This window comes from Oncorhynchus tshawytscha, linkage group LG03 (assembly GCF_018296145.1).
Source record: "Oncorhynchus tshawytscha isolate Ot180627B linkage group LG03, Otsh_v2.0, whole genome shotgun sequence".
NCBI classification, from domain to species: domain Eukaryota; kingdom Metazoa; phylum Chordata; class Actinopteri; order Salmoniformes; family Salmonidae; genus Oncorhynchus; species Oncorhynchus tshawytscha.
Genome location: NC_056431.1, coordinates 31,264,592 through 31,286,554, shown reverse-complemented (window position 1 = coordinate 31,286,554; position 21,963 = coordinate 31,264,592). Strand labels below are relative to the sequence as shown.

General features: G+C 42.0%; 1 protein-coding gene across 3 annotated transcripts; it reads left to right on the top strand.

The window, feature by feature from the left end:
• Nucleotides 1–883: 883 nt before the first annotated feature.
• LOC112234434 (palmitoyltransferase ZDHHC18-A) lies at nt 884–17,481 on the top strand. 3 transcript variants are annotated; one of them, XM_024402560.2, is made up of 9 exons: nt 884–1,639; nt 1,991–2,151; nt 2,382–2,531; nt 2,613–2,750; nt 2,877–2,928; nt 3,457–3,559; nt 5,843–5,955; nt 7,785–7,887; nt 15,257–17,481. In XM_024402560.2, the coding sequence occupies exons 1-9, from the start codon at nt 1,413–1,415 to the stop codon at nt 15,704–15,706; spliced, it is 1,497 nt and encodes a 498-aa protein (XP_024258328.1). In that variant the 5' UTR covers nt 884–1,412; the 3' UTR covers nt 15,707–17,481. The 3 variants fall into 3 exon arrangements, with proteins under 3 accessions (XP_024258328.1, XP_024258336.1, XP_024258345.1); XM_024402577.2 differs by having other exon boundaries at nt 1,362–1,639; nt 2,079–2,151; XM_024402568.2 differs by lacking the exon at nt 2,613–2,750.
• The last annotated feature ends 4,482 nt before the right edge of the window (nt 17,482–21,963 follow it).

The window sequence follows — 21,963 nt, the reverse complement described above, 5'->3', positions numbered from 1 at the left end:
GAGCATCCTGGCGGGCTGTATCACCGCCTGGTATGGCAACTGCACCGCCCTCAACCGTAAGGCTCTCCAGAGGGTAGTGAGGTCTGCACAACGCATCACCGGGGGCAAACTACCTGCCCTCCAGGACACCTACACCACCCGATGCTACAGGAAGGCCATAAAGATCATCAAGGACATCAACCACCCGAGCCACTGCCTGTTCACCCCGCTGTCATCCAGAAGGCGAGGTCAGTACAGGTGCATCAAAGCTGGGACCGAGAGACTGAAAAACAGCTTCTATCTCAAGGCCATCAGACTGTTAAACAGCCACCACTAACATTGAGTGGCTACTGCCAACACACTGTCAATGACACTGACTCTACTCCAGCCACTTTAATCATGGGAATTGATGGGAAATGATGTAAATATATCACTAGCCACTTTAAACAATGCTACCTTATATAATGTTACTTACCCTACATTATTCATCTCATATGCATACGTTGATACTGTACTCTATATCATCGACTGCATCCTTATGTAATACATGTATCACTAGCCACTTTAACTATGCCACTTGGTTTACATACTTATCTCATATGTATATACTGTACTCGATATCATCTACTGTATCTTGCCTATGCTGCTCTGTACCATCACTCATTCATATATCCTTATGTACATATTCTTTATCCCCTTACACTGTGTATAAGACAGTAGTTTTTTTGGAATTGTTAGTTAGATTACTTGTTCGTTATTACTGCATTGTCGGAACTAGAAGCACAAGCATTTCGCTACACTCGCATTAACATCTGCTAACCATTTCTATGTGACAAATAAAATTTGATTTGATTTGGATTTACTGGTTCCCCGCAGTTATGTTATTAACGACCGTGAGGGTATGTGTTCGGCAGGCAGATGCAGGAACGCCTCGAAATGCAGGCTGCAGTTGCACACTATTGAGTTTTTTGGGCGGAAGGCAAAGATGGCCACACCGCTTGTTGAGCATTTATCTAGCTAGAACATAATATAAGCTTGTCGTTAATTGTGAAGCAAAGGACTAAATAGTGGATTCTGGCAGTAGCATACAACGAACGATTGTATGTATGTATGTATGATACACCGTCAGAAGCTGTTTTGGTGGCGTGTCGATGGCTAGCTAACTAACGTTAGTATGAATGGGAACGCGGTCGCTGTTTTGGCTGCAATGAGCTTGATAATTGGCTAAATAAATTGCTAGAAGAATAGTGATAGTTAGCTAACGTTAACTGGTTTGCTTGCATGGTCGTTTAATGATCTCGTAGCTAGCAGAAACGTTCGATTAACGTTAGATAAATACCTAACGTTAGCCAGCCCGGTGGTTAGTAAGCTAACGTAAACAGCTACTGTAGCTAGCTAACTAACTTAATTTGATCACCGGACCCTTTTACATTATGAAAAACTGTGAGTACCAGCAAATTGACCCACGGGGACTTTCAACACCCTCGTCAACGCAACCCTGTACCGAAAATGTGCAGAGGCCTCGGAGAAAATGGGAAGTATTTCCAGGGAAAAATCGCTTTTATTGCGATGGACGGATTATTCTGGCCAGACAAAATGGTATCCTGCCTCTGACACTCGGCCTTATCATTGTCACAAGTGGCCTCTTCTTTGCATTCGAGTAAGTGGCTATGCATCATAATTTTGCTTCGCTTTTGTTTAACTTAATGTTACCAGTCTAGACAGCCATCGAACGTTAGTTGCATAGCTAACTAGGTTGTTAACATTATTTCGTTGAGTAGGCTTCCTCAGTTATTCAAAGTTGCTGACTAGTTAACTAACAGTGAAGCTCAGGGCCATACAGGCTTACCTAAACATCTGTCTTTACTGTAGTTTATTTTGTCTATTTGAATTGAGCTTGTCTCTGGCTCATGTCGATTTTAGGGTTGTACAGTAGGCCTATTAGAATGGGTGTCTCAACCACTCAAGGCCAGGCACCTACAAGCTCTCATATCCACTCTTGTTCTTGCAGTTGCCCATTCCTGGTGACTCACCTGACCGTCTGCATACCTGTGATTGGTGGAGTGTTGTTTGTGTTTGTGGTCACCTCCCTACTGCAGACCAGCTTTACAGACCCTGGAATCCTGCCTAGGACCTTGCCAGATGAGGCTGCAGACATTGAGAAGCAGATAGGTAAGATGGATATAGTGTAACCGACTGGGGTGACGGCTGAAGAGCTAGACCAGCTGGGGTATATATGGGGTCAACTGTTTCAGTGGTGTTCATAGTAGAGATTAATATCCTTCAGCGGCATTTGTATTCAGTTAACATTTTGTTTCATATGTGATCTTGTTGATGTCAACAACACAATTGTATTGATGTCAGCGAATCGATCCCTCCCTCTAACCCTCCCCTGATTCAAGACACCTCAGGTTCCTCCACGTACCACCCCCCTCCGCGCACCAAAGAAATCCTCATTAACCAGCAGGTGGTGAAGCTCAAGTATTGCTTCACCTGCAAGATGTTCCGCCCTCCTCGAACCTCACACTGCAGCATGTGTGACAACTGTGTGGGTAAGGACTGTATGGGTAGTGACTGTTGTTCAAAGTGTCCAAATATACCATATCTCAATTTTTTTAATGTTCTGCCATCAGAGCGGTTCGATCACCATTGCCCGTGGGTGGGGAACTGTGTGGGCAAGCGTAACTACCGCTTCTTCTACAGCTTCATAGTCTCTCTCTCCTTCCACACCTCCTTCATCTTCGGTTGTGTTGTCACACACCTCACGCTACGTATGTATGCTCACTCGCAAACAAACACGAATGCACAATGTTGTTTCCTTCCCTGCTGTTCTGTGACAATATTGACTGTGGAGTGTTTGTATTGGGTTGCTGACTTTTTAACTTCCTGTTTTTCAGGATCCCAAGGAGGGAATGGCTTAGTTCTGGCCTTACAGGAGAATCCTGCCAGATATCCTTTTCACACCAAACATTCTCTCTATCTCATTACAATCCCTATAGTGACTTGGATGCCCACGTTGCTGCTCTTGCTCTTAGCCCAGAGATAGAAGTTGACAAGGATTTTGTTCCTGGTTCTAAGACTTTGGCCTAAGCCCACTAATTCCTAATAGGATCAGTTCCCTGTAGTCCATTCTTCACACACTGGCAATGGTGTAAGCCTGTGGCTTTTAGACAGATGGCAAAACTTCAGAAGCAGGTGTGCAACCTAATGTTGTCACACTGGCTGGCTTGACACATTATGTGGTTTACAATAGTGGGTTTTGTGATTTCTTATAAACCCAGAACAGTTAGTAATATGGTATAATTGCAGTTCAGGGAAACCAGTAGTTAGGCCTTCATGGCTCTGATATTGTGACTGATTGTGATTCCCTAAAATTCACACAATAAGGCCTTCTGATGATCATGTAGCTCTTGTTATTGATAGTCATTGTTGATAACCTTTGCTATTGTATGTTGAAGCCTTGACAAGCCCTCTCACTGTGGTTGAACTAGTTATTTGCTTCTTTTCCATTTGGTCTATTCTGGGGCTTTCAGGTTTCCATACATACTTGGTGGCCTTCAACCTCACAACAAATGAAGATGTGAGTACCAACCATAGATCCTGAAAATAGTAGATAGTGATAGCGCTGACATCATCCATGTATTCCTATAGAAAACTCCAGATGGTGTATGAGGCAAGAACTATTTGAATTTGAAGCGCCCCATATTGCTGAATGGCATCAAAAATCACTAAGGATCATGGTCAATGTAGTTGTTTTCATCCTGCCTGATAGCCTGCCGGCCTGTGAATGGTCTGTCAGCACGTGGTCCTGTGTGACGACAAATGTAGTAGTCAGAATGGATCCCTATTTAATACAATATCTCGATTTGTAGCGAACCTTAAAATAATTCAGTGGGGATCGAACTTGATCATGCTAGTTGATCACGCACATTTTAAAGTCCAAAACCTCTGTCTAAAAAAGTGTTTGGCCTGTTTTGGCGATGGTAATTTACATAGGTTTTCTAGGGAAGACCAGGGCTTTTGGTACCCCTAGGTTGCTACTCAGGACATAACTCATTACTGCATTGGAGAAATTAGAGGCTTCACAAGTAACTGAAGATTAATTACCTATAATAAACTCAGCAAAAAAATAAACATCCTCTCACTGTCAACTGGGTTTATTTTCAGCAAACTTATGTGTAAATATTTGTATGAACATAACAAGATTCCACAACTGAGACACAAACTGAACAAGTTCCATAGACATGTGACTAACAGAAATGTAATAATGTGTCCCTGAACAAAGGGGTCAAAATCAAAAGTAACAGTCAGTATCTGGTGTGGCCACCAGCTGCATTAAGTACTGCAGTGCATCTCCTCATGGACTGCACAAGATTTGCCAGTTCTTGCTGTGAGATGTTACCCCACTCTTCCACCACCAAGGCACCTGCAAGTTCCTGGACATTTCTGGGGGGAATGGCCCTAGCCCTCACCCTCCAATCCAACAGGTCCCAGGCGTGCTCAATGGGATTGAGATCCGGGCTCTTCGCTAGGCAATGGCAGAACACTGACATTCCGGTCTTGCAGGAAATCGCACACAGAACGAGCAGTATGGCTGGTGGCATTGTCATGCTGGAGGGTCATGGCAGGATGAGCCTGAAGGAAGGGTACCACATGAGGGAGGAGAATGTTTCCTCTGTAACACCGTGTTGAGATTGAGCTTGTCGTCATTGCAGGCAGTCTGATGATGCTGTGACACACCGCCCCAGACCACGGACCCTCCACCTCCAAATCGATCCCGCTCCAGAGTACAGGCCTCGGTGTTATGCTCATTCCTTTGACGATAAATGCGAATCCAACCATCACCCCTGGTGAGACAAAACCACAACTCCTCAGTGAAGAGTACTTTTTGCCAGTCCTGTCTGGTCCAGCGAAGGTGGATTTGTGCCCTTAGGCGATGTTGTTGCCGGTGATATCTGGTGAGGACCTGCCTTACAACAGGCCTACAAGCCCTCAGTCCAGCCTCTCTCAGCCTATTGCGGACAGTCTGAGCATTGATTGAGTGATTGTGCGTTCCTGTTGTAACTCGGTAGTTGTTGACATCCTGTACCTGTCCCACAGGTGTAATGTTCGGATGTACCTATCCTGTGCAGATATTGGTACAGGTGGTCTGCCACTGCAAGGAGGATCAGCTGTCCGTCCTGTCTCCCTGTAGAGCGTCTCACAGTACGGACATTGCAATGTATTGCCCTGGCCACATCTGCAGTCCTCATGCCTCCTTTCAGCATGCCTAAGGCACGTTCACGCAGATGAGCAGGGACCCTGGGCATCTTTTGGTGTTTTTCAGAGTCAGTAGAAAGGCCTCTAGTGTCCTAAGTTTTCATAACTGTGACCTTAATTGCCCACCGTCTGTAAGCTGTTAGTGTCCTAACGACCGTTCCACATTTGCATGTTCATTAATTGTTTATGGTTCATTGAACAAGCATGGGAAACAGTGTTTAAACCCTTTACAATGAAGATCTATGAAGTTATTTGGATTTTTACAAATGATCTTTGAAAGACAGGGTCCTGAAAAGGGGCCGTTTATTTTTTTGCTTTATGTTTTGTTTAGTACACTACACTTACTTTTTTTTGAGGATTGTTTCTAAAATGTTACTGAACAGATGGTGAGGGAGACAGAGGTCGAAGATAAGAGTGGTTGGGTGAAAGGGCAGGTGGCAGATTTCAACCTATTCAGACACGGTAGACATTGTGCCGGAGGAAGCGGTTTTCCTGCTAGACCACAAGGCCGCACTACACATTCTATTAACCTAAATATACAGTACTTGAATGTTTGATCCTGCTTGGTCTCCAGACTGCTTCTTAACTTGTCTTTCCTGTGCAGATAAAAGGCTCCTGGTTGAGTAAAAGAGGTGCAGAGGACTCTGGGAATCCCTACACTTACGACAACATCTTTACCAACTGCTGTGCAACGCTGTGTGGGCCCATGCCCCCCAGGTCAGTATGTATGGCTAAACCCCCACGTCAGTCAAAGTTGCTACTGTCATATGAAATGTATCTCAGTTCACCCTTTGTTAAACTTGGCTCCCGAGTGGCGCAGCGGTCTAAGGCACTGCATCTCAGTGCAAAAGGCGTCACTACAGTCCCTGGTTCGAATCCAGGCTGTATCACATCCGGCTGTATCACATCCGGCTGTGATTGTGCACCGCCCTATGTGACTCCCAATCGACCCAGCGTCGTCCAGGTTTGGCCGGGGTTGGCTGTCATTGTAAAAAATAATTTGTTCTTAACCTCTCTAGGGTACTTGGGACACTAAATGTCCCACCTGACCAAAATCCAGTGAAAGTGCAGGGTGCCAAATTCAAACACAAATCTCATAATTAAATTCCTCAAACATACATGTATTATACACCATTTTAAAGATAAACTTGTTGTTAATCCCACCACACTGTCCGATTTCAAAAAGGCTTTACGACAAAATCATACCATGCGATTGTTAGGTACCTAGTCACAAAAAAACAGCAATTTTTCCAGCCACAGAGAGGAGTCACAAAAAGCAGAAATAGAGAAAATTAATCACTAACCTTTGATCTTCATCAGATGGTACTCATAGGACTTCATGTTACACAATACATGTATGTTTTGTTTGATAAAGTTCATATTTATATCCACAAGTCTCTGTTTACATTGGCGCGTTTGTATTTTGCCTCCAAAACATCCGGTGAAAGTGCAGAGAGCCACATCAATTTACAGAAATACTCATCATAAATGTTGATGAAAATACAACTTATGCATGGAATTAAAGATATACTTCTCCTTAATGCAACCGCTGTGTCAGATTTCAAAAAAGCTTTACGGAAAAAGCACACCATGGAATAATCTGAGTACAGCGCTCAGAGACCAAAACAAACAATACAGATACCCGCTATGTTATGGAGTCAACAAAAGTCAGAAATAGCATTATAAATATTCATTTACCTTTGATCTTCATCAGAATGCACTCCCAGGAATCCCAGTTACACAATAAATGTTAGTTTTGTTCGATAAAGTAAATTTATGTCCAAATACCTCCTTTTTGTTCGCATATAGTACAGTAACCCAAATGCGCAGGCACTAGGTCAAAAAGTTATATTACAGTTCGTAGAAACATGTCAAACGATGTATATAATCAATCTTTATGATGTTTTTATCATAAATCTTCAATAATGTTTCAACCGGAGAATTCCTTTGTCTTTAGAAATGAAAGGGAACGGCGCTAACTCTCACGGGTGTGAGCCTGACTGAGCACATGGCCTTCTGGCAGACCCATGACTCAATCAGCTCTCATTCTCTCCCACTTCACAGTAGAAGCCTGAAACAAGGTTCTAAAGACTGTTGACATCTAGTGGAAGCCTTAGGAAGTGCAATATGAGCCCACAGACACTGTATATTGAATAGGCTAAGACTTGAAAACCAACAAACCTCAGAATTCCCACTTCCTGTTTGGATTTTTTTCTCAGATTTTTGCCTGCCATATGAGTTCTGTTATACTCAGACATAATTCAAACCGTTTTAGAAACTTCAGATTGTTTTCTATCCAAATCGACTAATAATATGCTTATCCTAGCATCTGGGCCTGAGTAGCAGGCAGTTTACTCTGGGCACGCTTTTCATCCGGACGTGAAAATACTGCCCCCTACCCCAAAGAAGTTAACTGACTTGCCTTGTTAAATAAAAAATAAATAAATACCTCAAGGATACAACTTGCAATCAATGAAATGTCCTCTTGGGTATGGAAATTGTCTATGTATCTTTCTAACATTCTCTTTTCTTCTCATGTCTTTCAGTCTAATTGACAGAAGAGGCTTTTTACCCCCTGAAGACATTCCACCTGCTGTTGCAGTGGACATGGGGCGGCCCCCTTTCCTGGCCAAGAATGACACAAACATGGTAGGGCCACCATCTAGTGGCTACATGTCCTGACCGTGCTGTAGCTCAAAAGTGTTCACCTTGATCCTTGGAGAATCTGCCCCTGTGCCTGTCGTACATGAGCCCACTATATCCCCTTCAGACCCCCCCCTTCCCCAAATGTGCTTACATGTTATGTATGTTACATATTGTGTCATAAGAGGGAGGATGGTGCACATAATATTCTTATAATGCACATTAGGGATAGGACACTGCATCCATGAACATTACGTCTTGCTTTTAGTGTTTTGTTTTTTTTAACCTGATTTTTAAATAATTGTTATTTGCCTGAATTGGAACTACCTCTTAACTGTACCTGTTTTTTGCAAGTTTGTATAGTTGAAAGGTTTCCACACTCGTGTTTATTGCACTTGTGTGGACCAGGCTATAAATGTAGATATCCACAATGGAAATGAAATGGCTTAGGTTTGTAGAAGCTAATTTCTTGCAACAGAGGTGCTTTCAGCAAACGGTTGAAAGTTTAGGTTTACATGGGTAAACTCTGGGTTTACATAGAAGTTTTTTATTAAGCACTTTATCACCAGTCATATTGTATTCACTTTTGACAGGTCTTTGAAAATTCAAGTCACTTTATATTGTTGCATCATGTTCATCTAATTTGTCTTGATTATTTATTTTATTGAACCTTTATTTTACTAAGCAAGTCAGTTAAGAACAAATTCTTATTTACAATGGTGGCCAACCCCGGCTGAAACCTAACCCGGATGACGCTGGGCCAATTGTGCACCTCCCTATGGGACTCCCAGTCACGACCGGTTGTGATACAGCCTGGAATCGAACCAGGGTCTGTAGTGATGCCTCTAGCACTGAGATGCAGTGCCTTAGACCGCAGCAATATTGTTTGGACTCCCAAAACAATATTTGGGGTGTCCAATCAAAAACGAATCTTTTTGACCAATTGGTAAAATAACAAATGGTCCAAACCTTATGTCTCTATCATAATTCGTTCAAAATGTATTGGAGTTTTCACCCTGTAGGGTAGTCAAAATTAGGGGGACCAAATCAGTCGAGTCCAGAGGGAAAAAAAGTTGTCTGAAATAGTGCTGTGGTAGTCATGAAATTTTGTCAGCTGGTGATTGTCATGCAAAATAACTGCCTATTTTACTGTAATTGACCATTTAATTAATATCAACACTTTTAGTGTCTCCTGGCTTCCACACATAGCCTACAAGCAACTGATGCAGACCATGGAACATCTACATTTTAAAAAGTCTAATAAATTCATAGCCTACACCAGCGCAATAAATCCATTATTTATCTTAGGCTACATTTTTTTCAGACCAGTCTATTTCAGACAAACAGAATGGCATATTTGGAATTGTCCTCATCTTAGGCTATGCTATATGGCTGTGGGCTACACTAGTTCATTTAGCAGAGATGATTTCCGTAGAATTCTGTGGCATTATTTTATAGTATGAAGAATACAATTGAACATAACTGAATAAAATTGAAAGGATATTTCGAGGGAGTGCGCTTATGTGGCTATTCTGTGTTGCGCAGTTAACAAAGAAACAGGTCCTCCTATATGCTTGATTTACAGTTATTTATGCAACTTTAGTTGCGATCCCTGGTGAGTGCGCACTCTGCATATTCACCATTTATCCTTGTTGGGTCAGTGCTACTTTAATGTTATGGCTATGCAATCTACTCATCAACCTATTATTTATAATGTATCTTACATAATAAGTCTGCAAATGCGTGGATGCATGGAACGCTTTATTATAAAGGTGCATTTTTTTAAAGATGAAAATTAGCTTCCTCAAACTTAACTCACGTGCTGCCTATGTACGCTAGGTTGTGTGCTTAATTTTAAGAATTGAGCAGTAAAGATGGTCGCACAAGAAGCTGGGATCCTCTTTCAAATAGTGGCCAGTCATAACTCTTATAAGAACACGTTTCACTAGACTCTGTAGGCTATGTGCTCTCTAACCGTGTTCCAGGGGTCCTAGGCCTATAGTTTACATTTGGAGTTATTTGGCCACTTTAGTTAAAAACCATATCAAAACATGTAGGCAGGCCTATGAGCTAGGCTACATGATGTGTGTGACTGATTTGAAAAAGTTGCTGTTTCTTGCCTTACTGCACATGCTGGGCATCATTCACAAGTGATATTGTCACTCATCAGACTATTCTTAATTTAATCTTGTCTTTACATATTGTTAGGTTCTAAATGAATCTAGTAAAACTCAGACGATTAGTAAAGCTTAAACCAAGTTTATTCACCCATTGGGTCATACAGCTGCACAAGACAATATATATTCACACAAGCACTGATATTGAACACTTGAACACTATACTGAGTTTCCTCCTACACATCTGAACAGCCAATGTATCTCTCAAGAACCTTAGTGATATCTGTTCTTCCTCACCTCATTTGACCTGGCTTCGGCCCCAAATTGCTCACTCCTCCCCAACTCACGGCTGTCATATTGACGTGTACAAGACTGTGTCTCTTCTCCTCCCATAGGAGGACCCTGATGGCTAACAATAGGACAGATTGTAAACATTATACATTCCCCCCTCTCCCTCAGTCACATGAATAAGTATATTTAATATTTTCAGAACCCAACAATATACTAAATAATACATGTGAAATTAGTTCTGATTTAGAATAGACCATTGTCATGCACCTGTCGGAACAGGGCAGGGAGTCAAAAATACAGTGGCATGAAAAAGTATTTGAACCCTTTGGAATTACCTGGATTTCTGCATAAACTGGTCATACAATGTCATCTTCTAAGTCACTACAATAGACAAATACATTCTGCTTAATCTAATAACACGCAAACAATTATACGTTTTCATGTCTTCATTGAACACACCGTGTAAACATTCACAGTGTAGGGTGGATAAAGTATGTGAACCCTTGGTTGAACTCCTTTGGCAGCAATAACCTTTCTGTGGTTGCGGATCAGACCTGCACAACGGTCAGGAGGAATTTTGGACCATTCCTCTTTAATAGCCTACCAAACTCGCTAACGGCCAGTCGCTGACAGCCAGGTAACCAGTGATTTATTGTCCCTCTAATCACTCTGACATTAATGCAAATACACTGCTCAAAAAAATAAAGGGAACACTAAAATAACACATCCTAGATCTGAATGAATGAAATATTCTTATTAAATACTTTTTTCTTTACATGTGCTGACAACAAAATCACACAAATTATCAATGGAAATCAAATTTATCAACCCATGGAGGTCTGGATTTGGAGTCACAGACAAAATTAAAGTGGAAAACCACACTCCAGGCTGATCCAACTTTGTAATGACCTTAAAACAAGTCAAAATGAGGCTCAGTAGTGTGTGTGGCCTCCACGTGCCTGTATGACCTTCCTACAACGCCTGGGCATGCTCCTGATGAGGTGGCGGATGGTCTCCTGAGGGATCTCCTCCCAGACCTGGACTAAAGCACCCGCCAACTCCTGGACAGTCTGTGGTGCAATGTGGCGTTGGTGGATGGAGCGAGACATGATGTCCCAGATGTGCTCAATTGGATTCAGGTCTGGGGAACGGGCGGCCAGTCCAATACCTTCCTCTTGCAGGAACTGCTGACACACTCCAGCCGTATGAGGTCTAGCATTGTCTTGCATTAGGAGGAACCCAGGGCCAACCGCACCAGCATATGGTCTCACAAGGGGTCTGAGTATCTCATCTCGGTACCTAATGGCAGTCAGGCTACCTCTGGCGAGCACATGGAGGGCTGTGCAGCCCCCCAAAGAAATGCCACCCCACACCATGACTGGCCCACCGCCAAACCGGTCATGCTGGAGGATGTTGCAGGCAGCAGAACGTTCTCCACGGCGTCTCCAGACTCTGTCACGTCTGTCACATGTGCTCAGTGTGAACCTGCTTTCATCTGTGAAGAGCACAGGGCGCCAGTGGCGAATTTGCCAATCTTGGTGTTCTCTGGCAAAGAGAACACCTGCACGGTGTTGGGCTGTAAGCACAACCCCCACCTGTGGACGTCGGGCCCTCATACCACCCTCATGGAGTTTGTTTCTGACCGTTTGAGCAGGCACATGCACATTTGTGGCCTGCTGGAGGTAATTTTGCAGGGCTCTGGCAGTGCTACCTCCTGCTCCTCCTTGCACAAAGGCGGAGGTAGCGGTCCTGCTGCTTGGGTTGTCCCATCCTGGATGAGCTGCACTACCTGAGCCACTTGTGTGGGTTGTAGACTCCGTCTCATGCTACCACTAGAGTGAAAGCACCGCCAGCATTCAAAAGTGACCAAAACATCAGCCAGGAAGCATAGGAACTGAAAAGTGGTCTGTGGTCCCCACCTGCAGAACCACTCCTTTATTGGGGGCGTCTTGCTAATTGCCTATAATTTCCACCTGTTGTCTATACCATTTGCACAACAGCATGTGAAATTTATTGTCAATCAGTGTTGCTTCCTAAGTGGACAGTTTGATTTCACAGAAGTGTGATTGACTTGGAGTTACATTGTGTTGTTTAAGTGTTCCCTTTATTTTTTTGAGCAGTGTATAATGGCAAATCTAATCAAACAATTCATGAGAGCCCATGAGCTCATGTTGTGCAACATTTCTATAGGCTATGCAATTGCATGAGAACTAAGTTTTGATCGACTCTTAAAAAGAGGATCCCATCAGCTTTCTATAGGCTAGGCCTACAATATTTACCTCTAAACTTTCCTAATATTAAGCGCAGTGCTTCACTTTACAACAGGGGTATAGCCTACCTGTCGAAAATGAAATGCAGGAAAAGTGTCCTCCATTTGCTATTTAAGTGCATAGATTATGTACAGTCGCAAGAAAAAGTTTGTGAACCCTTTGTAATTACCTGGATTTCTGTATAAATTGGTCAATTTTTGATCTGATGTACCTCTAATTCACAACAGACAAACACAGTGTGCTTAAACTCATAACATTTTTATTTTTGATTAGAGGGACAATAGATTGCTGGGTACCTGGCTGTTAGCGAGTTTGGTAGGCTGTTAATGAACATCAGCAGCATCAGAGCGCAGTTTTGGAGAAGCTTAGTTACCGTGACTGAACGGTCAGGTGGAATTTGACTGCAGTCATGACACATGACCGCCGGTGTGGCAGTATTACGGTAACCGTAACAGCCCTAGTCTCAAATCAGGAAAATAGCACTGCGTCAGCTAGGCTGGATGCTGTGCAAAAATGAAGGCTACTTGACAGGCTTACCCTTTGGACCGTCATCTTCTCAAATCCGGAGGACATAAAACAATATAGAGGTAAGATGGATATCGATTTTGAGACATGACGTGGTTGTCATATTTTAGTACATGCTGTTCATATTACTGCAAAGTTCTTGTTATTTTTTCAAAGAGACTGAATTGTCAATGGAGCACTGTGCGTACTGCAAGCTCTTTATTTTCAAAGCCTTGTCATGCTAATTTATCTATTTGCGGCCCGCAGAAACAACTTGTAAGACAATGGCCCAAAAATGTAAGATCCTTAAGTTTCGTTGAAAGCTGCACCGCTCTGTCCACTGAGCTCAGTGCTTATTATCGGATGCATTAGCTCACGAAATCTGACTTTTTAGATATAATGTGAGTGATATGTGAAAGACCCCAGTGAACGATTCGGAACATGAAATATCATATTTGTCTTGGTAAAATTGATTTTATAACATAATGAAGTGAAATGTCATAACCAAAGTGTGTTTTCACCCACTCTGGGCAGAGTGGGTGAAAACACCCCTCTGAATTATATATTTTTATCCTATAATATGAGGCATTGTAGAAGCATAATTATAAAGTGTTCCCATCTTAAATATGTATTTTTAAGGTTGGCCTCTAAGTTTCCTTCATCTTGGCTTAGTAATGATCTTTACCTGTTTTTATTCAATGATTCTATGTTTTTAATCTTTCAGTAACTCCATATTACCATCAGTTTATCCTGCAGTCCTGAGGCCTTTTTTCCCTTGGTAGCTTTTTACAATTTGAGTGATTCTCCTTTTTATTCCAGAACTAAACTGCTCATCTCTGCTCCACAGTGTGTAACACTTTTAACTCTCAGTTTTATGTGTCCCTCCCACCCCACTATAGGAGGAGAATTGTCAGGGTTTTGCTCTGTCCTGCACAGCCTGAAGGGTAACTTCTGCATGTAGAGGGTCGATGGTAAGAGTAGGGCTCAAGCTCCAATCCATCACCACACGTTTATTTTTGCTGTTATCTGTTCAGTTTGCATGCTCATCATGTGTGGCTGCTATCATAAGTAACTGTGAAATTACATCACAATTTGTGAGAAATATCTGTTGGGATACTGGCTTATCACCCATCCAATGTTAGGGTTTTAATTTCAGTTAGTACATTGTATTCATCACTCAGTAGAGCAAGTGGAAAGGTGTTGTGAATTGAGCCATGGTATGTTGTGGGGCATCATGATGTGCCTTACCTCTGGAACTGCATGCCACTCTGCCACTATTTGAGCCATAATTTATCCTTCATCTCTAGGTATGTGGATGTCATGTTGATGACTTGATGTAGAACTCACAGCTTAGAACAACTGTAGCATCATATTCTCAAACTTGGGCCATTCCCATTATCAATCATTGTCTCTTATGCCCTGGGGCAGCTGAGCAGATGTGGTAAGGTCAGAGGTTACGGTAGCCTTAATGCTAAACACTCATCTATTGTTTGTCTCTTATCCAGTTTGATAAGGAAAGGTACTTACCCATATGCAATTGAGGGAGGAAAGTATCATATAACCCAGTGTAATGAGGATATGGCATGATGGTGTACTGACGAACATACCCTATTCTTATTTACTGTACTTTTGGACAGAATAAACTTCATGTCACAGCAGCCAAACTAAAGTAGCCTAACTGTAACTCATGACATTCTACCCTCTACTACTACAGTATTGCTTTCCTTGCTGTTGCAAATAATGGATACTTTCCCTGGTATAAACGAGCCCATCTTGTCAACCCCGGTGACCCAAGGGGAACCATACACTTTGTCCTTTCCTACATATCCCATCACTCCCCTAACAGGAGGGAAGGGAAGCTTCCCCAAGCTTTGTATCTAATTGTCTCTTTCGCCTTTGTTCCTCCCTTTCCTGTGCTAACAGGATTGTCGCCAACAACTTACTCTTTCTCCATAATGCCATGCTGTCACACCTAACCTGGTTATTGCTCTTACGTTAATCTCACTGTGCCGCTCCAAACTAATGCTTGTTTTCAGCTCCTGTGCATTTCCCTTCATTAACCATGTTCTGCCATGTCATTGCTGTCTGTCTCTCACTTCTTCATATCCCTTCATCTTTTTCCTTCTCTTGCGTTTCCTTTTCTCACTTTTCCCTTTTTCTTGACTTCTCTGCCTTCCTCCTTTCTTCACACAGTGCACTCGGAGAACTAAGGACCTTCTGGAGAGGGTGTTCCGCTCTTCTGAGCTCCAGGGCCTCTGGCCCTCTGGCACCCCCAAGACTGCCCCAGGCCAGGAGTTGCGAGTCAGACCAGAGTCCAGGTCCCCAGCCCCCTCCTCCTCCGCTGGGCCTCCCACCTCGAGCTGCTCAGGGTCTGCTGATGGGCCTCTCCCCACCGGCTGTTCTGGGTCCGCCAATGGGTTTCCCCCCACGGGCTGCTCTAGTTCTGCCAATGTGCATCCCCCCACAGGGTGCTCAGGGCGCCAGGCCCCGTCCATGGAATGTCCCCCTGTGAACAGCAGCAAGAGACCCTCACTGCACTCCAACAACCCGGCCTTCCGCCTGGCCAGTCCCTCTCCCTCCTTCACCCACAATACCATCATCCTGGGAGACGCTCCTGACATGGGCTTCATCCCACTGCACTGAGCGGACTCAGTGGCTCCAGTAGGACTGCTTCAGTGAACATTCCCCTTCCACACAGCTCCCTGGAACTCATTAGTGGCTACACTGCCATTAACCTTTGTACGGGCATTTTTTTTAACCATTCTCTTTTTCATGGAACTTACTACGTCTTCTTCTAAACTCAGGACTTAAGCCACTGTTTTCCCCTGTCCTGTTGGTGATGAATTAGCTGGTAAACATTATTTTCATAGAATGTTTTATTCCTCAAAGGAAAGATATCCTACTGGCAGCAAGTTAAACTTGGTAACACTGACAAGCATAGATTTTATACAAGTTTTATACATTGTTTCACAAAGCTTCAAGCCATATGTACTCACTTGGCTGGTGTTCCAGCATAGTAACTAAGTAAGCAGTCTCTTTGCCTTTTATGTACTCAGTTGTATTACCTCTTATGCAAATCATTCATACACTTATGGCAGAATAGGGGTGTGTGAAAGGGCTTTTGTTAGTGGATAAGTAGGTTTTGGGCTACCTGGCTTCCTATGCTCTTGGTCTTAGCTGTAGTGAAAACACCCAAGGTCTCCCAGTGTAAAAGGGCTCTTTGAAGTTCCACTCCCTCCTTCTCTACTGGCTTTTGGATCGGCCATGTTGTGGACATTGTTACGTATGATTTAGTCCTTGGCTGCAGTTGAGACAGTGACTCATTTTGATTGGATGAGACAAGCTTATTGTCCGTAGTGGGCTGTTTCCCAAGGTTGCTGATGACTGACATTGTAATCTGTTGGGCCTCTGTTTGTTATTTATCTTCTACTTAGGCTCAAAGTGTTCAGATTGATTGTTGGATTTAAACTATATTTATTTCTCACTGTGTTTATGAGAGTGTCAGAGGCAGAGAGAGGGTGTAAATGTGATAGGGAATCTATTCTGGTATTCTGTGTTTGAACTGACTGGTACTAGACTTTGACTGTCCAAGCTAAATGAACATGTGCTTTAGGAAAAAAGTTCATTGTGAGCTTGCATTTTTGATTGTCCTTTTTAAATGTTCCTTTTACATGTATTCTAATTTAAGCACTGATCCAAATACAGATCCACTACTGCCTGCTGAGTTTCTTGTTTTGGAGGCCAGTTAATATATTTTGACACAATGTTAACTATTCAATTAACTTGCGAAGGATATTGAAATGTGACACCTGGTTCCCTGTTTTTCCTCATGCATTTTTACTGTAATGGCATATTGTTTTTTTGTAGAGAAGTAAGGTACAGATTAATAATGTGATATGTAACTGTTTGAAGCACAGAACATCTAGAAGTGTAAGATGATACCGCTTGCAGGCATTGCCTTGAAGTGAACTTTGCCTGTGCTGCTAGTGGCATGAAACCATATATCCCTTGGACTGGTCGTTTATCATAGACTAATATCTGTAATGTGACATTACACTGAAGGTAATGCCGTTGGCCACAAGGGGGCGTTATTTTTTCCTCAAATAACACCATTATTACGTTCTAGGTACCTTTTTATAGACTGTAGAGCAATTGGGGTAGGTCCATTGATGCCTAATTTTCCTTCAATATACTTAAATGAACTGTGTGTGTAGTTGTGGAGGACCGCTGTGTGGTAGTCAACCATTTTGTGTATTTGTTCATTTGAAACCTTATAACTAGGTCAGTTGTATCAAAGATGTTCAGCGCTCCTACAACTGTTATTATGACTATAAGCTGTGCTTGTACTATTATGGGCTGTTTGATTTGGTTTTGTAGTCTGTAGATCATTCCTGTGAGGATTAAACGGAGGAACTGTACCATTGCTTTCTACCTGTTTTTTCCCCTGCCTCAGAGGAGTCTCGTTCAGATTGTTTTCCACTTCAGTTGTCATTTGTGAGGTTTTGCAGTAGCAACACTGACATGACAATTCTACTCAGTGGAGGCTGGTGGGAGGCACGATAGGACAGGCTCATTGTAATGGCTGGAATGGTATGAAACGCATCAAACGTATGGAAACCATATTTGACTTCATTATTTATTTATTTATTCCATTCAAGTTGTTACAATGAGCTTGTTGTCCTATAGCTCCTCCCACCAGCCTCCACTGTTTCTACGGTATACCCAGGCTTTCTATGAGCACACAGAATCTCTGTGACCAATTGGGTCAGACCACAATGCTCCCAAACTGGCACATGGCCACTTTCAATTAAATAATCGGAGGGTTCCCTCTTATGAAGAGCACACAATGAGAAAGTGTATGATAACCCCATGTGTTTGCTTGGGGAACATCCAATAATGAAAAGGGTCTTGTGCATGTGTGATACCCTGGCCTGACCATAGATTACCAAGTTTCCTGACAGAGTTTGTGGGTGTATGTTTATGATACGGGTACAAAGATATATATATATATATATATATATACACACAGTTGAAGTTTCCATACACCTTTTGACACACATTATGTCAATTAGCCTATCAGAAGCTTCTAAAGCCATGACATTTTCTGGAATTTTCCAAGTTTAAAGGCACAGTCAACTTAGTATATGTAAACTTCTGACCCACTGGAATTGTGATACAGTGAAATAATCTGTCTAAACAATTGTTGGAAAAATGACTTGTCATGCGCTAAGTAGATGTCCTAACCGACTTGCCAAAACTATAGTTTGTTAACAAGACATTTGTGGAGTGGTTGAAAAATGAGTTTTAATGAATCCAACCTAAGTGCATGTAAACTTCCGACTTCCACTGTGTGTGTGTGTGTGTATATAGGAACGGATAAGAGGTTGCACAACGTTGCACAATGTTTTGTCACTCTGCTACTGAGCGACGCTCTCTGAGCAGTTTTGTGCTGTTTGTATAAACATTTTTTAATACATTTCTGAAACTAATCTCTTATCCTCCCATACATTTTTGCCATGCCATTATACAGTGCCTTCAGAAAGTATTCATAGCCCTTGACTTTTTCCACCTTTTGATGTTGAGATTCTTTGTCACTGGCCTACACATAGTACCCCATCATGTAAAAGTGGAATTATGCTCACAAATGAATTAAAAATGAAAGCTGAAATGTCTTGAGTCAATAAGTATTCAACCCCTTTATGGCAAGCCTAAATAAATTCAGGAGTAAAGTCACATAGGTTGCTTAGACTCCGTGTCCAATAATAGTGTTTAACATGATTTTTGAATGACTACCTCATCTCTGTACCCCGCACATACAATTATCTGTAAGGTCCCTCAGTGGAGCAGTGAATTTCAAACAGATTCGACCATGGTTGTTTTCCAATGCCTTGCAAAGGCCACCTATTGCTAGATTGATAAAGACCTTGAATATCCCTTTAGACCATGGTGAAGTTATTAATTACACTGGATGGTGAATCAATACAGCCAGTCGCTACAAAGATACAGGGGTCCTTCCTAACTCAGTTGCTGGAGAGGAAGGAAACCATTCAGGGATTTCACCATGAGGGCAATACTGACTTTAAAACAGAGTTTAATGGCTGTGATAGAAAACAGAGCAGTTGTTACTCCACAATAACTTAATTGACAGAGTGAAAAGAAGGAAGCCTGTACATATTAAAAATATTCTAAAACATGCATCCTGTTTGAAACAAGGCACTAAAGTAATAGTGCAAAAAAGAGCTTTCCACATTTGGCCTTGTGTTTTAGGTTACTATCCTGCTGAATGGTGAATTCATCTCCCAGTCACTGGTGGAAAGCAGTCTGAACCAGGTTTTCCCCTAGGATTTTGCCTGTGCTTAGCTCCATTCCATTAATTTTTTATCCTGAAAAAAATCCTTGAAAATATGGAGAGTGGTACTCAGTAATGTGTTGTATTGGATTTGCCCCTTTAGAGACTCAAACAGAAAGACTCACAGATTGCCTACAAAGTATTGACTCAGGGGTGTGAATACTTATGGAAATGAGATTGTTCTGTAGTTCAATACATTTGCAAACATTTCTGAAAACATTTGTCATTATAGGGTATTGTGTGTAGATGGGTGAGAAAAAAATTGAACCGTAATATCCATTTTGAATTCAGGCTGTAATACAGCAGAATCTGGAATAAGTCGAGGGGTATGGAAACTTTTAATACTGTATTTCCTGTATTATATTATTTAAGAGGCTGTAAGTAAGAGCCTGTATTGTAGGTTCTGTGTGTGTCCTTTTCCCAAGTGATTCTGCATATACACACAAAAGAGAAACTGGAGCGTGAACAAACAAATCTTAGACTAGTTACTATTACATAACTCCCTCTAAAACTGTATGTTGTATCTCATCCCACATCAAAAGCCTTCTCACTGCAGCATGTCAATGTTATAAATACATATCCTAACTTCAAATGGCTGGTCAGAAATCAAGTAGATGCGCCTCACAAAATGAGGAAGCCATGGCATCAGGTGTTTCAGCATGTTACATTTTGACCATAATCTACTTTAAAACAGATGTTGTAATTTTGTTGTTCTATTTGGCTAATATTTACCACCCTTACTATCAAACAGAATCAGAGTAACATCTAGTTGTGCCATTGTGTGACATCTGGACCAGAAAACATTAACCGGTAGATGTTTCATTGCTGTTTATGTGTAACCTTCATTTAACTAGGCAAGATAGTTAAGAACAAATTCTTATTTACAATGACGGCCAAACCCGGACAACGCTGGGCCAATTGTGCACCGCCGTATGGGACTCCCAATCACAGACGGATGTGTTGCAGCCTGGATTTATAGCTGACTCGGTTTGGATGGCGAGGCTGAGGCTTACTATGATACATAACCCCAAATATTTTACGGGACAGAGGCCAGCTCAGGCCAACCAGAGTATTGGGGGCGCATGGCCTGCCTTACCACTGAGGGTTGAGCTGGAGGGCATGTTTGGAGCTGAGGGAGAGCACATGGGGACGTAAGGAGGGAGCAGATCAGAAAGAAGGGGCAGCATTTACAAGTAGGTGTCCAGGCCAATGATAGGGGTGAGAAACAGATGCGTCTAATGTGTTTCAGATTAACTGATCCACCTCCAGGGCTCAGAGGATTGTAGGTTTGGGCGATATACTGACGGTACGATTTTCAATGTGTAAGTTAAAGATAACTAGAAGAAATCTAAGATGTGCGTGCACAATAAATTATATCCAGTCAGGGCTCCAGCTATGCATTTGTTTTGGCATCTTGCTAGCTAAGTGGATAGATGTCAAGATCAAGCTTCTTGGTTACAATGGAGACATTCAATACCTTCCTGGATTAAGATAGTTTTTTAATATATATATTTTGAAATAGTGCCCTTGTGTGCACTTCTGGTAGTACCGTATATCCAGGTTTCGTACAGAAACGGTATGACAATATGAAAATCTTGATACCATCCAACCATATGGGCGGCAGGTAGCCTAGCAGTTAAGAGTATTGGGCCAGTAACCGAAAGGTCGCTGATTTGAATCCCTGAGCCAAACAGGGGGGAAATCTGCCGATTTGCCCTCGAGCAAGGTACTTAAGCCTAATTGCTCTTATAATTCGCTCTGGATAAGAGTGTCTGCTAAATTACTAAAATGTAAAAATGTAGAGGTATTGATGGTAGGGTTTAGGCTTGCTCGACAACTGGCCCTGTTTTTGATGGGTCTGCATGTGAGACTTCTGACTGCAGTAGAACAATTTGGCAACAGCATTGTCTTCAGTAGGCTGGGAATGGGAGTGTTTTGAAATAGAGTTAAATGAGAAGGTACTAGGCTTAACTTGCCAATTAAGAAACGCTTCAGCTTATTTTTTAAATATTTTTTTATATATATAGTTTGCCTAGGGATTTTCCATTCAAAAGGATCTGCTGGCATCAATATCTGAATGGAATGACATTAGTATAATGCAGATAGTGTTTTTCAGAGTTTGATGGTAATGGTTTGAGGTAATTCACATTTGTTTGTCTACAACTTTCAGAGATTCACATTTTCTAAATGAGAAATAAGCAAAAGGAAAATGTAGGTTAAAGCAGAAAAGTCTTTAATTTTAAAAGGCTGTGCCTCCCTTGGATAAATACATATGTCTTTGGTCAAATTGAAGCCAGGCTTATGATTTTGAACATAGAGAAATTCCACAGTGGAGGGTAATTTAACTGGAGTGGATTGATGAAATATCTTTTATTGATTTTGCATCATATGTACTTGAAGAATGTACACAACATAGTTCATATACTGTTTATATATACAGTATATACAGTGGCAAGAAAAAGTATGTGAACCCTTTGGAATTACCTGGAATTTTGCATAAACTTTACATAAAATTTGATCTGATCTTCATATAAGTCACAACAATAGACAG

What these genes read in the sequence shown, in the direction of transcription:
- LOC112234434 (XM_024402560.2), top strand. Translation starts at nt 1,413, where the DNA reads ATGAAAAACTGTGAGTACCAGCAAATTGACCCACGGGGACTTTCAACA. An exon ending in TGTCACACACCTCACGCTAC is followed by an intron (nt 2,751 to 2,876) that starts GTATGTATGCTC and finishes CCTGTTTTTCAG; the next exon opens with GATCCCAAGGAGGGAATGGC. An exon ending in TTACAGGAGAATCCTGCCAG is followed by an intron (nt 2,929 to 3,456) that starts ATATCCTTTTCA and finishes AAGCCCTCTCAC; the next exon opens with TGTGGTTGAACTAGTTATTT.